Source organism: Silene latifolia, chromosome 5, assembly GCF_048544455.1.
Source record: "Silene latifolia isolate original U9 population chromosome 5, ASM4854445v1, whole genome shotgun sequence".
In the NCBI taxonomy this organism is placed as follows: Eukaryota; Viridiplantae; Streptophyta; class Magnoliopsida; order Caryophyllales; family Caryophyllaceae; genus Silene; species Silene latifolia.
Genome location: NC_133530.1, coordinates 15,336,716 through 15,351,578, shown reverse-complemented (window position 1 = coordinate 15,351,578; position 14,863 = coordinate 15,336,716). Strand labels below are relative to the sequence as shown.

The 14,863-nt window shown below is 43.3% G+C and overlaps 1 protein-coding gene and 1 pseudogene across 1 annotated transcript; one reads left to right on the top strand and one right to left on the bottom strand.

The window, feature by feature from the left end:
- Window positions 1-518: 518 nt before the first annotated feature.
- Window positions 519-7,036, bottom strand: LOC141656829 (pentatricopeptide repeat-containing protein At3g48810-like; annotated as a pseudogene).
- Window positions 596-3,752, top strand: LOC141656827 (uncharacterized). Its single transcript, XM_074463882.1, has 2 exons — window positions 596-3,251; window positions 3,353-3,752. The coding sequence occupies exons 1-2, from the start codon at window positions 596-598 to the stop codon at window positions 3,739-3,741; spliced, it is 3,045 nt and encodes a 1,014-aa protein (XP_074319983.1). The 3' UTR covers window positions 3,742-3,752.
- Window positions 7,037-14,863: the final 7,827 nt, after the last annotated feature.

Genomic DNA, 14,863 nt, shown 5'->3' with positions numbered 1-14,863 from the left:
GTATGTTTATATCGTGGCGGTTGTTGACGGTGATAAAGGGTGGTTGACGACGGTCATGGTTAATGGCGGCGGTCATGGATGAGAAGTTAAAGAAAGTTGTAATTAGGAGGAGAAAGTTAGAGAGAAATAAGAGAGAAAGGAGAGGAAATGAGAGGGGTATAATCGTAAACAGTGTACTGTAATGAGTAAAATGTGTACTGCGAAAATCATCACTCACTTACACAAATAGAACCTCTACTCAAATCCGTTAATTAACTAATTTCATGTTGTATTTTTGTGTTGTCTGATTCGTGTCATTGTTTGCCAGCTCTAGCAACATTAGTCCATTGTGTTTTGACTTTTGATAACACAGAAATTGCAATCATGAAAAGCCGACAATCCAAACGGAAAGTAAGGTCGCGCAAGTCAAGCTTGAGATAATAATAGGCATAGAATAGTGTCCACAACTTAGTTGACTTAGTTACGTGTTACGTCAAACGTAGTTGACTTGCTTCCTTTTTCCTCTGTTATGGACCATATAGTGCAAAAGAAACAACACTATAAATAAACTGAGAAAAAACAGAGCAGTATACCCATCTCAAACACCGAAAATACAATGAAAACACCCATAAAAAAACTAACTAATATTATCTTCCTTATTATTATTATCTCATTGCAGTATCTTGAACCCACACGAGCCGTGAATAGTGCTCACCATGTAGGCAATGAGACGGACCATGCTGCACTCCTGGCTATCAGGAGTCAGCTAACGGATCCTCCTGCTGGCATTTTCAGCACGTGGAACCACTCGCTTCACCATTGTTATTGGAAGGGAGTTACCTGTGGCCGCAAACATAATAGAGTGGTTGCGTTAGATTTAAGTTTAAGCGGCCTTGTAGGCACTATATCTCCCTTCATAGGAAACCTGAGTTTTCTCCAAGTAATAGACCTTTCCAACAACAGTTTGGTCGGTCAAATCCCACCTGAGATTGGTCGTTTGTTCAGGCTGCAAGAATTACGACTTGTCTATAACATGCTTAATGGGGGTCTACCAGCCAACTTATCGGCTTGTGTTCGACTCAAAATGCTTGGTGTTGGACACAACAAACTAGAAGGAAATTTTCCAATGGAATTAGCAGCATTGTCTGAGCTCACGTACTTATCGGTGTTCTTAAATAATTTCACAGGACCTATTTTCAAGGTCATTTCAAACTTTACGTCTTTAGAAATAATCAGTCTGGCTTACAATGCTTTCACCGGAAATATTCCTCCGAGCATTGCCAAGATGAGAAACTTGAATTACCTTGTTGTCGTAGGGAATCAGCTCTCTGGTACAATTCCAGCGTCCATCTTAAACTGCTCCATGCTTACGGATATATCTGTGGGGTACAACAACTTGCATGGGGAAATTCCACCTGATATAGGCCTTAAACTTCCTCATCTGGAAATTTTGAATCTTTTTGCTAATCAATTCTCTGGAGTAATTCCCAACTCGGTGTTGAACCTCAGAAACTTGCAGACGCTCAGCCTAGATGCAAACAACTTTGTAGGAAGGGTACCGCATGATATTGGAGTTCTTCAGAATCTTCGTGTTTTAGGTTTGTCAGCCAACCATCTTGAAGGTGACATCAATTTTGTAGGTAGCCTTGTTAATTGCAGCAATTTGAACATCTTGGAGGTGTTCGGAAATGAATTCACAGGAGTATTACCCGAGTCCATAGCCAATCTTTCCACAAGTTTACAGGTACTCTATCTAAGTTCCAATAGAATTAGCGGGACGCTTCCTGTAGGTATTACCAATCTAATAAACCTTCAGGCATTATTATTAGGTGGAAATGAATTAACCGGATTCATTCCTCGTGATTTAGGAAAACTCCAAAACCTTGAAATGCTTGATTTTAGCTCCAATAGACTCGAAGGCACTATTCCCGACACTTTCAAAAATTTACCACGTTTGAGTAGATTATGTCTAAGCAACAACCAGTTAGAAGGGATGATACCTCCAAGCATAGCGCACTGCAAAAGCTTATTAGAGTTGAATCTATCATCCAATCACCTAAATGGGACGTTAGGGGACGGGCTCTTCAAAGGGCTGGCTAAGTTTACAATAGTAGATTTATCTAACAATCTTTTGGAAGGATCAATACCACAAGAGATCAGCGAGCAGACTAATCTAGTAAACTTTAATGTGTCCGAAAATAAGTTGTCAGGCGTACTTCCGTATGGTCTAGGTGATTGCTCTCAGCTTTTGACCATGGATGTTCATGCTAATGATTTACAAGGACATATTCCGTCATCATTCAGCTCATTAGGTAACCTCCAAACTGTTGATTTTTCTCGGAACAATATTTCTGGCACAATCCCCAACTATTTCACCAAATTTCCCTTGCAAATGCTAAACTTATCTTACAATAGTTTTGAGGGTGAAGTTCCAACTAAAGGGATCTTCGCCAACACAAGTGCAATTGCGATTGACGGAAATAGCAAGTTCTGTGGAGGTATTCCCAAGTTGCATTTACCAAGATGCATGAAACCCAAGGAAATGAAGAAAGGAAGAAGTATGACTCATACCCTCAAAGTGATAGTTCCCATCTTATGTTCATTCGTTGTAGCCCTTGTCATTGTGATATGGTTATACCTCACTTATTATAGAAAGAAAAGGGTGCCCGATTCTTCGCATTCCTCGGGGAAAGCATTTATGAAAGTGTCTTACGACATGCTACTCAAAGCAACAAATGGGTTCTCTAAAGAAAACCTAATCGGTTCTGGTGGTTTCGGGTCTGTGTTTAGAGGTAACCTAGATGGAAAGACAATTGCTGTTAAAGTGCTCAATCTAAACTCTCGAGGTGCATCCAAGAGTTTCATGGCGGAGTGCAACGCCTTGCGGAATGTTCGTCATCGAAATCTCGTAGGGATAATAACTACTTGTTCTAGCATTGATTTTAAGAGAAACGATTTCAAAGCTCTAGTCTATGAGTTTATGCCCAATGGAAATCTTGATGACTGGATACATGGAAAAGGAGCGAAAAGGCTGACTCTTCTTCAGAGGGTGGATATAGCAATTGATGTAGCTCATGCACTCAGCTATCTCCATCATGATTGTGAAATTCCTATTGTGCACTGTGACCTAAAACCAAGCAATATTCTGCTCGACAATGACATGGTTGCCCGTGTTGGAGATTTTGGACTGGCAAAATTTCTTGCTCAGCCTCGACATCCCGATCAAAGTAGTTCTACTGGAATCAGGGGAACGATTGGCTACATTGCTCCAGGTAACAATAAAGTCTATATGCATTAAATTCATCAATTCCAACCTCATTTTCCAAAGGGACTGATCTTTGATATTATGTTATTTGTTGTTTTCCATGAAAAGAGTACGGCTTGGGAAATGAACCGTCTCCAAATAGTGATGTCTACAGCTATGGAATACTTGTCCTTGAGTTGATGACAGGAAAAAGACCAACAGATAACATCTTCCAAGAAGAATTCAATCTACAAATATATGCAGAGGGCGCATTACCTGGCAATGTCTTGGACATTATAGACCCAAACCTTGAAGATAATGAAATGACCGAAAAAGTCGATGACTTAAGGGCAATCCAAGCCATTCCTCACCGACAAGTAGAATGCATGAAGTCTCTGATTAATGTTGGACTTTCATGCTCCAAACATTTACCACAAGATCGGATGAAGATAAGTGATGCCATAAGCAAGCTTCGAGTAGCTAGAGACGGCCTTGGCAATGCTAGACAAGTTGTGTAATTTACCAAGAGGTAAAATAAAAATTCACCTTCTCTATCAACTTTATAACCTGCTATGAATAAATCATTGTGAGACCTTATAAGAACATGTAATATAAGTGAAAAAAGGACAAAAGGGGAGAACTGAATCTGAAATCCAGTAGTAACAGCGGTTTTTTGTACTATGAGATAAATTTAAACCTGCTTGTGCAGGAACATAAGGTCACATGGTATCGGTAATCGGGAAAACAAGGACACAACTTGTCGATTCATGAAGATTACATCAAGATTGTTAAAACCTAATTTAGTAGTCATATATGAGCATGTAACTGTCTATATGGTTGCAGACATCCAATCTATGTTAATGTTTCTTATTAAATTTTGCAAGTGAACTTTTCGTGTAGGCTATGGTCTTTTCTACATCTGTGCGTATAGCTCAATAATTTATCTATTTAAAGGATGATGTGAAAATAATTATTTCAATAAAATCACACATTATGAATTTAACATCGTACATGTATGCGTGTTTGGAAAGATTAATAGACAAAACTCAAAAGACGTCAATATATGTGCCAAGGGAGTAATAATATTTACAGCACAATTCAAGAATCATAGAGATGATTGCCAGCTTCATCCATGACTACAAATAAATTTCGTCCAATTTTATATACAGCTATTCATATTCACATTCAACGACACGAAAACATTCTATATAATATATATGCCTAAATGAATGGGCACAGAACCACAGAGGATGAGTTAAGTTGCTCCTCACGGATTATTTTTTCTTTCACGCTCTAGTGTTCTCATATGATAGAACATCACATTATTATGTGTATGGTGAAAAACTTTCATCTGTCTGGTTTCAGGGAACAATCCGCAAAAAAAAAATCAAACACTCACCCTATCCGCCAATCTCAAATCCTTGTTCTCATTAGTTCTCGGCGTTCTCCGATAGCCATAGACCTATGAAACTTACCATAGCATATCAAACAATCTTCACCAATTCAGTCATAGCAGTACAAAGTTCAAAGTTACCAGAGAATGTATGAAACTTACCATAGCATGTTAAAGTGAGTAAGCATGGGAGTCGACTCTACAGCAATTTTTCACGGTCAAATACAGGATCTTATGCATCATTGGGGATAATCAACCAGTTGAATAAGATGTGAATTACCAACTTCACAAGTGCAGGACCGAACTAATATATCCCATGTAGCAAAATTTGGGAGAGCGCCTTCACTGACCATTTTTTCTAGCGAACTGACTGCATCGTTGATGCCATTCCACTTACAAAGACCAGAAATTATACTAGTATATGACACCGTGTCTGGGTGCAACCCTCGGGCTTTCATTTCATTCATCAGCTGAATGGCCCCTTTGACTTGACCCCTCTGGCAAAAAGTATGAATCAAAATATTAAAAGTAATTGAGTCAGGTTTAGAGCCTGTTCTCAGCATTCTGCCAAATACCATAAATGCCTCCTTAAACCTCGCAAGTCGACAAAACCCGTGGATACTAGTACTGTATGTCACCAAATTCCATTCTGTACCCATTTTCCCCATCTCCCTAAATAGATTTAGAGCCATCCAAGAGCTCATTGAATGTTGTGGCGTTTGGCAAACAACTATACTTTCTCATTGAAGCAAAAACCTCCATAGCCCAATCCACTCTTCCACATTGACATAAACCTCTCAGCAAAGCATTGAATGTCAAAGTATTTAGGGCGCAATTTTCCCGTGTCATACAGCCAATAAGGTCATGTGCCTGGTCAAGCATTCCGACTCGACAAAGAGCATCCACCATGCAAGTGTATGCTACAACATTGGGCTGACAACCACTTCTTATCATTTTATTCCACATTTCAGATGCACCAATGAAGTCTCCTTTCTTTGCAAAACCATCTATAAGTGTACTATACGTTGTCACGTTTGGATTACAACCTTTAGACTCCATTTGCTGGAGAAAAGACACCGCTTCAACCATCGAACTATTTAAGCACAACCCATTTATTAAAGTGTTATAAGCAATAGTATTTGGCTCGATTCCCTCCAGACTCCAGAGCCATTCTCTTCCAAACATCATAGCCTTCATAAAGTCTTCCTCTAGAGAAAAAACCCTTGATCAAACAAGCAAATGTCTGAATGTTGGGATAGCATCCTCTACAAAACACCATCCCCAAAACGGCCATTGACAACTCAACATTCCCAGAATCACATAGGGAATTAATAACTGTAGTGTATGTAATCACATTAGGATCAATCCCTTTACCCAACATTTCATTCAACAAACTAAACACCTCAACAAAATCCCGACTTTGACAATACCCGCTTATCAAAGCATTATAAACAGGCAAAACCGGTTCAAGAGAATCCGCAAGCTCCCTAGCTTCCTAAACCTTCCCATCCTTACAAAGACAAGACACAATCGTACTATAACTAACATCATCTGGTGAACAACCCTTCTTAGACATTTCATTAATCAACTTCAGCGCACCATCAACACGACGATTCTTACACAAAGATTTCAACAACACATTATATGTAAACACATTAGGCTCCAACCCATCTTATTTCATATTACTATAAATCAAATTAACCATTTTAAACTTATTTTCCGCAAGCAAACAATCCAAAACATGATTATAAATCTTAATAGTAGGCTTACAATCAAAATCTTGCATCCTATAAAACATTTTCAAAGCCTGATCAACCAAACCCAAATTCCGAAAAATCTGAATAACATCAATAAACAATTCCTCAGTACAGACAACACCCTCTAATTTCATCTGCTGTAACAAATACTGAACCCCATCAACTTCCCCATGATTACCAAGCTTCTGAACCATGGTTCTATACGTAGCCGAGGTATGTCGAAACGCATTAGAATTCGACACGAATGTGAAATAACTAACAGCTAAGCTAATATCAGATTCTTGCCTTAATTTCTTCACAACATCATGTTCTTTAAGATTGGTTTTACTGGTTTCAAGGTATGCTGGAGTATGAGGATTTGGGATTTTTTTATTGAGCAGAAATGGGATTAAGGGTTTGTTAATTTTCAGTAATTAGGAACACCCATCTTTCAAATACATGATTTGATTGAAAAAATGTTGTGAATTGAGTGAAATAAGCACAAAATAATGAATGATACAAAGAAATACTGCAGATGTGTGTTACCTGAAACAGCAGGGATGTTGGATTGTTGTTGCAGTAGACAGTAGTGCACAGTGTCGCAGGGGAAACACAAGGGAGAAGAGAGAGAGCATAGAGGGAGAGTACACAGTACAGACTACAGAGTTGATTGTCGGGTTTAGGTTCGGTTATACCGTTTATTTATATTTTAATTTTATTTTAACAACTCAACATTTTACGATGAAAATTAACATATCTAAATATACAATTCATCAATATAAAATTTTAGGTTATCAAAATAAAATATTTTTTTACAAGTTTATTAACTAATTTATTTGGGCTTTAAACTAATGGGATAGTCTTATGAATAAAGTGGTCTTACACACACAAATACGGAGTAGTATTTAAAATACCAATTGTTATATAAGACCACTTTATGTGTAAGACAAGTCCAATTACAAAAAGGCCAATAAAATTATTTAATAAATTAGCAAAAAAATATTTTATTTTAATAACCTAATATTTTATACTAGATTTTGTGCCCGTACGTTGCACGGTTTACAAAATTGCTACACCTCTAATTGCTATGGATTTTTTATTACCATTTTATATAGGATTCGCAATTGCAAAATAATTGTGTTATTTCGCTTCCGGGTTCAATAATAAAAGTTACATGGAAGACATAGACGAGGATACCATTTATTCTAAAATAAATTTCCATAGCTTAAGACCGGTCAAATACATACTAAATTATCTCACTTATTGCCTAGGGAATGTCAAAAGTTTTGTTATTATTACCATCTTATGGTAGTATTTGACCCGTTTTAAGCTTAAGATGGATAGTATTCGTCTTTACTATCCATCTTAAGCAAAATTCTGTTATTCTAATTGTCTTACTTTTTAGTCTTTTAGTCGAAGTTATGAAAGATGTATGTTTTTTTTTCCAATGAGCAGTAAAATATGATGACTCTAAAACCTACTAATTTAGGTGTAAAGTTTTTGTTAACTTAGATCGTTGTCATGAATAGGGTTGTTCACTCAGTGGTCCGGATCAAAGACCAGACCGAACTGGACCATTTGGTCCGGATCAGACCGGACTAAATTTTGTTTGGTCCGGTCCACGGTCCACCTATTTACTCTACTTTGGTCTTCGGTCCGGTCCTGGATCAAACCGAATAGACCGCGGACCGGACCATGGACCGAAGTTATGTAATAAAAGAATTTTTAGATTTGTAATATTATTGATTTTATTTTCTACTTTGTTTACACGTATTATAAGATGTGTAATTATGTAGTTAAATCTATTATTGTTGTTTAGTTTGATCGTTACGAACTTCTCGAGTTCTAGTTTTATATGCTAAAACATGTCAACGACAATAATATTTGGTCCACTTTGGTCCAATTGGTCCGGTCCGGTCCGCTCCACGTTTTTTTATGGTGCAGACCGGACCGGACCAATATTAATATGGTCCGGTCCTCGGTCCACCTCTTAACCCTTCTTTGGTCTTCGGTCCAAAGAGTTTGGTCCGGTCCGGTCCGGTCCCGGACCAATGAACACCCCTAGTCATGAATAAGTGCAGTTAATGTATTATACAACCGGTTGTATATACAACTTATTTAATATAGTTGAGCTTTGTTACAAAGTTATCGAGTTTTATTAACAACATTATCGAGTTATGGTACAAAGTTATTAAGCTCAATAATTTGTAAAATTGCTCAACAGATTTATGTAAAAGCTTAACAACGTTGAGGTGGTTGTACAATGCTATTATACAACTGGTTATAGAATAGTATTTGTTCAGTGTTATTCATTTCTAAATTACAAAAAAAAATTAGTATTAAGAATATGACCATCGTTAATACGAAAGATCCTTATCTATATTGAATAATTCATATGCGTGTGGTGGTAAGAAGTCCCCTTTGAGTCAGATAATGAGATACATGCATGTACTTCGTATATCTTACTATTACTATCTTCTAATCGGATTCATGTACTCCCATCTTAGATCTTCTTTAACAACATGGCCGGAACTAAAACGAGACTTTAAGCAAAGACTTAAATAAGACCTTTTAGTTTTAAGCTAATAACTTCTTGTGTTCATATAACGGTATTATGAAAGACCATTGATTCGTGGACAGACATGGTAAAATTGACTTAAGTCGAATGACCCAATCCAGTCCCCTTCTTTGTAAATTGCATGATCTAGAACAAAGTAGCGTGCAAATTTAATAAGCTAGACCAGTTACTTAAGGTGTTATTTCTTCCGGCCGATCTTAATCAGCTTTACTCTTTTGAAGGTTTCAGGCTGGAAGTAGGCACTCCTTTTCGTGCTCTTTTGGGCTGAGATTTATCGTTTGTTAGACGCCGACCTTAGTCCTTTTCTTTCGGGGGAATTGCTTAGTCCAGATTACGCTCTTTCTCAGCCTTAGGTCGAAGTCCCAACATGCTTCATAGCAATTAAAAGAGAAGAAGTAAGCTTCTTACCAAAGTCCGCTTCATACCAAAAATTCTCATATCAAAAATAAATCCCTTCGGCGAGGGGAATGCGGCGAAGAATGTCCTATCTGAGTTCGTAGTCATTGACGGCTCATCCGCCTACAACGTCCTCATAGGCCGCGTCACTCTGAGCGAGGCTGATGCAGTAATGTCAATCCGGGCCCTGACACTGATGTATGTCTCGGACCGGGGGGAAGCGCATAAGCTCGTCTCCAAGGACGAGAAGGACGAGGTGGTCAACACCCAGATATCCGCCAGAGGGTGCAACATGCAATCCCTCAAAGTGGCAAAGAAGTCAGAGAAGGGGAAGAGCCCATCCTTGCAGCAGGAGGGCGACCCGATGAATACCGACGTCGGCATGGTTGAAGGAACCCCGACCGACCAACAAGAGCCGCATCCCGGCGTATGGGAAATAACTACTGACGGGTCCCCACGGCGAACGGCTCGGGAGCGCCATTCTTATCACCAGCCCAAACGGGGACGTGTTTGAGCACGCCTTGAAACTTACCCTCTCGACCTCAAACAACGAATCCGAATACGAGGCGGTGATAAATGGAGTCGAGTTAGCTAGGGCTGCCGGGGCGGAGCACGTCGTGGTGAAAACATGCTCACTATTGGTGGCCAACCAAATCAGTGGAGAGTATGAGGCTCGAGACGACGGGATGGTAAGATACCTGGAAATGGTGAAAGCCGACACCGCCAAATTGAAGTCCTTCCAGATACGAAGACATTCCCAGGGTCCGACGATCCTCAAGACACACCGGCCGACAGGACATAGAGGGTGCACCTTTGATGAGCCATTAGGGCAATCGACAATCTCGGGAAAATTTTGTATAAGCGGCGGAGGTGCCCAAGACAACTGTGGGCACCCCGACCCACATTTTTATCTAATGAAGAATCGTCCAAGTTTTCCATCAGTGTTCACTTTCCCCCATAGTCACTATCAAGAAGCAGACGCCGTCGCAGTCACCCCAAGAAGTAGACGCTACGGCAGTCACCCCAAGAGGTAGACGCCGCAGCAGTCACTCCAAGAGGTAGACGCCACGGCAATCACCATCAAGAAATAGGCGCCGTCGCAGTCACCCCAAGAAGTAGACGCTACGGCGATCACCCCAAGAGGTAGACGCCCGCAGCGGTCACTCCAAGAGGTAGACGCCACGGCAATCACCATCAAGAAATAGGCGCCGTCGCAGTCACCCCAAGAAGTAGACGCTACGGCGGTCACCCCAAGAGGTAGACGCCGCAGCAGTCACTCCAAGAGGTAGACGCCACGACAATCACTATAAGGAAGCAGATTTCATGACAAGTCACTACCGGTAGCGGTTGATACTCGCGAAAGCGATCGCACGCCCTAGGAACGTTAAACACGGTTGAGATACGCATTCTAACCGCCTCGGTCGGGACGAGGTAGAAACAAAAGAAGCGCTCAATTAATAACGTAAGAAGACAACTCGGACGAAGACAAGAAAAGACCTCGGCCAAGCCGGAGGCGAATAAGCAAACTCTTATTAAAAATGATCGGGTTACAAAGTGAGGAAAATACGGACGACGCCGTCCCCATAAGGATAAGCCAAAACACAACCTACCAAAGTTGTACAAAATACAAGGAAAAGAAAGGCAAAAGGTTACGGACATATCATTTAAAGCGCCAAAAGATGGCGGGAGGAAAGGCTTAATAATTGGCCCCCGAACACTAAAAGCTATCCGAGACGCCGGTGAGCCTCGGTGACGACCGCCGTCTCCCTATGCTCCGTTCTTTGTTTGCCATCGCGGCGTTAGCAAAGATCGTCCTTAATGGGCGACCCGAAGCGATCTCGGCTTTCTCGGCGGCCTCGGCCTCGGCGACCTCGGTTGCCTTCATCCTCTCGGCTTTCTCCTTGGCCGCCTTAGCCTCCTCAGCAAGGGCTGCCTTCTCCGCGGCCACCTCTTCCTCCTTCTTCACCCTTACCTCCTCCTTGGCCTTCTCCTTCGCGGCTTCCTCCTTAGCTTCGAGCTTGTCATCAAACAGCTCGTCAAATTTGTCCCACGGAAAGGAGCCATCAAGAGGGAAGAGCTCCCCAATCACTTCCCTGGCAGCTTCTTCGGCCAGGTCCCGGTATTGGGCGCACATGTTAGGGAGGAGAACGGTTTGGAGTGTCTCAATGTCCTCCTCCCTTTTGGCGATGATAGCATCCTTGTTCCGAACCACCTTCCCCTGGACCTAGAACAAGCCCCTAAAATCGTCCCTCTGCGTACGGTAAAGGTCGGCGTGCCTCTGAACAAGGTCGCGCATCTCCAGGACTTAGCGGCCTTCGGCCGCCGCGGCCCTCGGCCTTGGCTCTCTCGTGAAGGACTTCCTTTTCGGCGTCCTCCCCGAGTTTTCTCTCGACGGACTGCCTCTTCAGCCTCGGCCTTGGCCCTCTTAGCCTCCTTGTTCGCCGCGTCGAGTTCCGGCCTTAGCCGCTCGAGCTGTGGGGCGGCTTGACCATGGTCTTCTCTTGCTCCATAATGTGGGAGCCGGCTAGCTGAGTCCATTTCGACCTCTTGCATATTCTCATCCCCTCTGCCACAAGCTCGGTAGGGGAAACCTTCTGGAGTAGGGAATCGACGGTGACATTTCTATCACCCGCCTTCTCGAGTCGCTTCTCTAATTGCCGCACAGTGAGAACGGCGGCTGCCGACGGTTGATCTGCAAAAATCAATTAAAACATCCGTGTCAGTATACATGGACATATCGGAGAGCTTGTCATCAGGAACGCCTAATGAACCGGCTAAGTCTGAGTCACAGGATATATCTGTACCATGCTTGCCCTTCTTGCTCGGAGGACGCATCTCCTCGCCGGCAGCAGAAGCATCAGCAGCAGGGGTGGGCTCTTTCCTTTTACGGACGAGGGGAGACCCCTCCGCATCGGAGTCCTCCCCATTGGTAATATCAACGATCACCACCGTCTCCTTCTGGACTGAAGCGAGGGGAGGTGGAACCGATGTCGACGCCGTCGCCGCCGAAGGCTTTGTTTTCCGCGTCCGGCGCGGCATGTTACTAGCAACTTTCGCTTGGGCCGCCTCCACATTCAGGCCTTTCAGCTGCTGATCCATGAGATCATTCGGCGACGTCCTGCGATCACGGGCTAGAGCCTTAGGGTGCAAATCAGCAACGGTCTTATCCTTGTGCAGCCCCATTCTCCGAAGGATATCCTCAGACAGGACCGGTCCAAAGTGGTCTGTAAAGGAAGCAAAGCAAGAGTTAAGTAGAAGTAAATCGAAATTCAAGAAACAGAAACGTTGAGAGCAGAGATGGGCCTCACACCGACCCCACTCACCCTACGCTAGGGCCGGTATGAGGCCGACATGGCAGAGCGGTTCATCTTGAAGAATGATCTGCGTCGGGGGAATCCATCTTTTCGACACCCCACTCTTGTCCGTCTCAAAGAGCCTCATCGCCAGCTTCTCATCCTCATTAAGAGGGACCTTGCTGGCGTCCATCTTAAGCTTTCTCCGGTGACCCATCCGTCATGCTCCGCCTCGCCTCGCACCGCAAATTAACTTAGTCGGAAGGACCGGGGCGCGGATAGTCATCCGGGACCTCAACGTACACCCACCGATCTTTCCAGTCCTTGCAGGAGGAAAGCTTATCAACGGAGATGTAACCCGGCTCCACTTGCACGCTGTACCATCCGACACGACCGGGAAACGACGGCCGAAGGTGGTGAAGCCGACGGAATAAATTAACCGTTGGGACCTCCCCCTTGAAGAGACAGAGCCAGACAAAGCCGACTATGGTCCTAATAGCCAACAGGTGCAGTTGGGCCACGGCGACGTTCATGGCTCTAATGATAGCCATGACGTAATCATTCGGCGGAAACCGAAGCCCGTACTCAAGTGCTCCAGGATGTATACGCCGGTGCAACCCGGTGGAGGACAACGGATGGCTCAGCCCTCCTCGGGGATAACAATTTTGTACCCCACTGCCAAAGTTGAAATGGCCCTCGAAAAATGTCTCGCGGAACAATGGCGAACTTATGGGTCCAGACACGGTCAAGGCGGACCTTAAAGGCCTCGCCGTGATCCATAACGTCTTGCCTCCCTCATCGGGATGAGCCCTTTCAAAGATCATCACCAAAGATCATCACCGTCGTCATCATCATCATCATCGTCTTCCCAATCCTCCAAAGCTTTTGGATCGACTTCGGGAGACGGAGACCTAGGGCCCCGGACCTTATCGGGATGGCATCTAACATCTCCTCCTCATCAAGACGCGGCGGGAACCCCCACGCAAGGTTACTAGGACCGGCATCGTGAGAAGACATGATTCACAACGAAAACTTAATGAAAAAAATTAAAAATTTGATTGTTTACCTTAAAGAAAAATGCTACGCCGGAGTAATGATTCTGAAAGCTAGAGAGAAGTTTCGTCAAAGAGGGCTAGAAAGAAAAAATTTTTGAGAAAATGAAATTGGTGCCCAATTTCAGGGATTAACAGCCCTATTTATAGAGGAAAGCCCATGAAGAAGGACCAATCGAGCCTGACCCATGAAACGCCAGCGACCAATCGGCAAAACGGACACGTGTCGGACATGCAACCACGGAATGTCAATCGTTGCAACAGTTGAACGTCAATCAATGCAACAGTGACCAAGCGTCTTCAACACGCCCCTTCAAATCTCTCTGCCTATTCATCTTCCTCAACAAATTCCTAAGTATCCGTTTCTCTGCCGGCCACATGATCAACCAAGCCGAAAGCACCGGCCGGGGGCAATCGAAACAACCGTGCACTCTCCACCCTGGTCTCAGCCAGCGTCATTGCCTTTTCCACATCGGATGTCCATTACACAACCATGTGGAGGGGGGATATGGTACGGCCTAAGCAGAGCCACCCCGAGGTAAAAGAAGCCGGGGCAGAAAATTTTTGTCTTACGCAAAATATACGCTCAACATACATCGGAGCCCATACCACGGCATAGACTACGCTGGGGGCAAATTAATGGGGCATATTCTGCACCCGCTGACCAGTCAGCATATTGAGCAAGGTCAAAGATATCCACAAGAAGTCAACGGCTTAGAACGACTAACCAACGCAAACATGTCGGCTGTCTCTTGGGTCCCAGGTTGAACAGCGCCAGTAGAGGCACACATCCGCGAACTCATATCCAAGACCCCTCGGCGGTGAGTGAACGGGGCCCGCCGGCCTGCCATAGGTCCATCGGCCGAGGGTAGATCGATCTTTCCACCTGCTAGCCACTTGGCCACTACGTGACAAAAGGTGAAAGTCTATAAATACTCCTCAACTCTCATTGAGGAGGAGATCCACAATTTAACCTAAGAATCACTATTCATCTGGTAATATGTTCCTTATCTCTCTACAATATATACTTCACCAAGTAACAACAACTTATCTCTCTAAGTTTACTGACTTGAGCGTCGGAGTGAGTTCGCTCGGTCCAAAGCCGAGCCCTCAGTTTGTTCATCGTTTCAGGAGACCGCAAGGAGGATTCAACCAAAGACGTCATTCTACAAGCACGGGTGGTAACAAATAA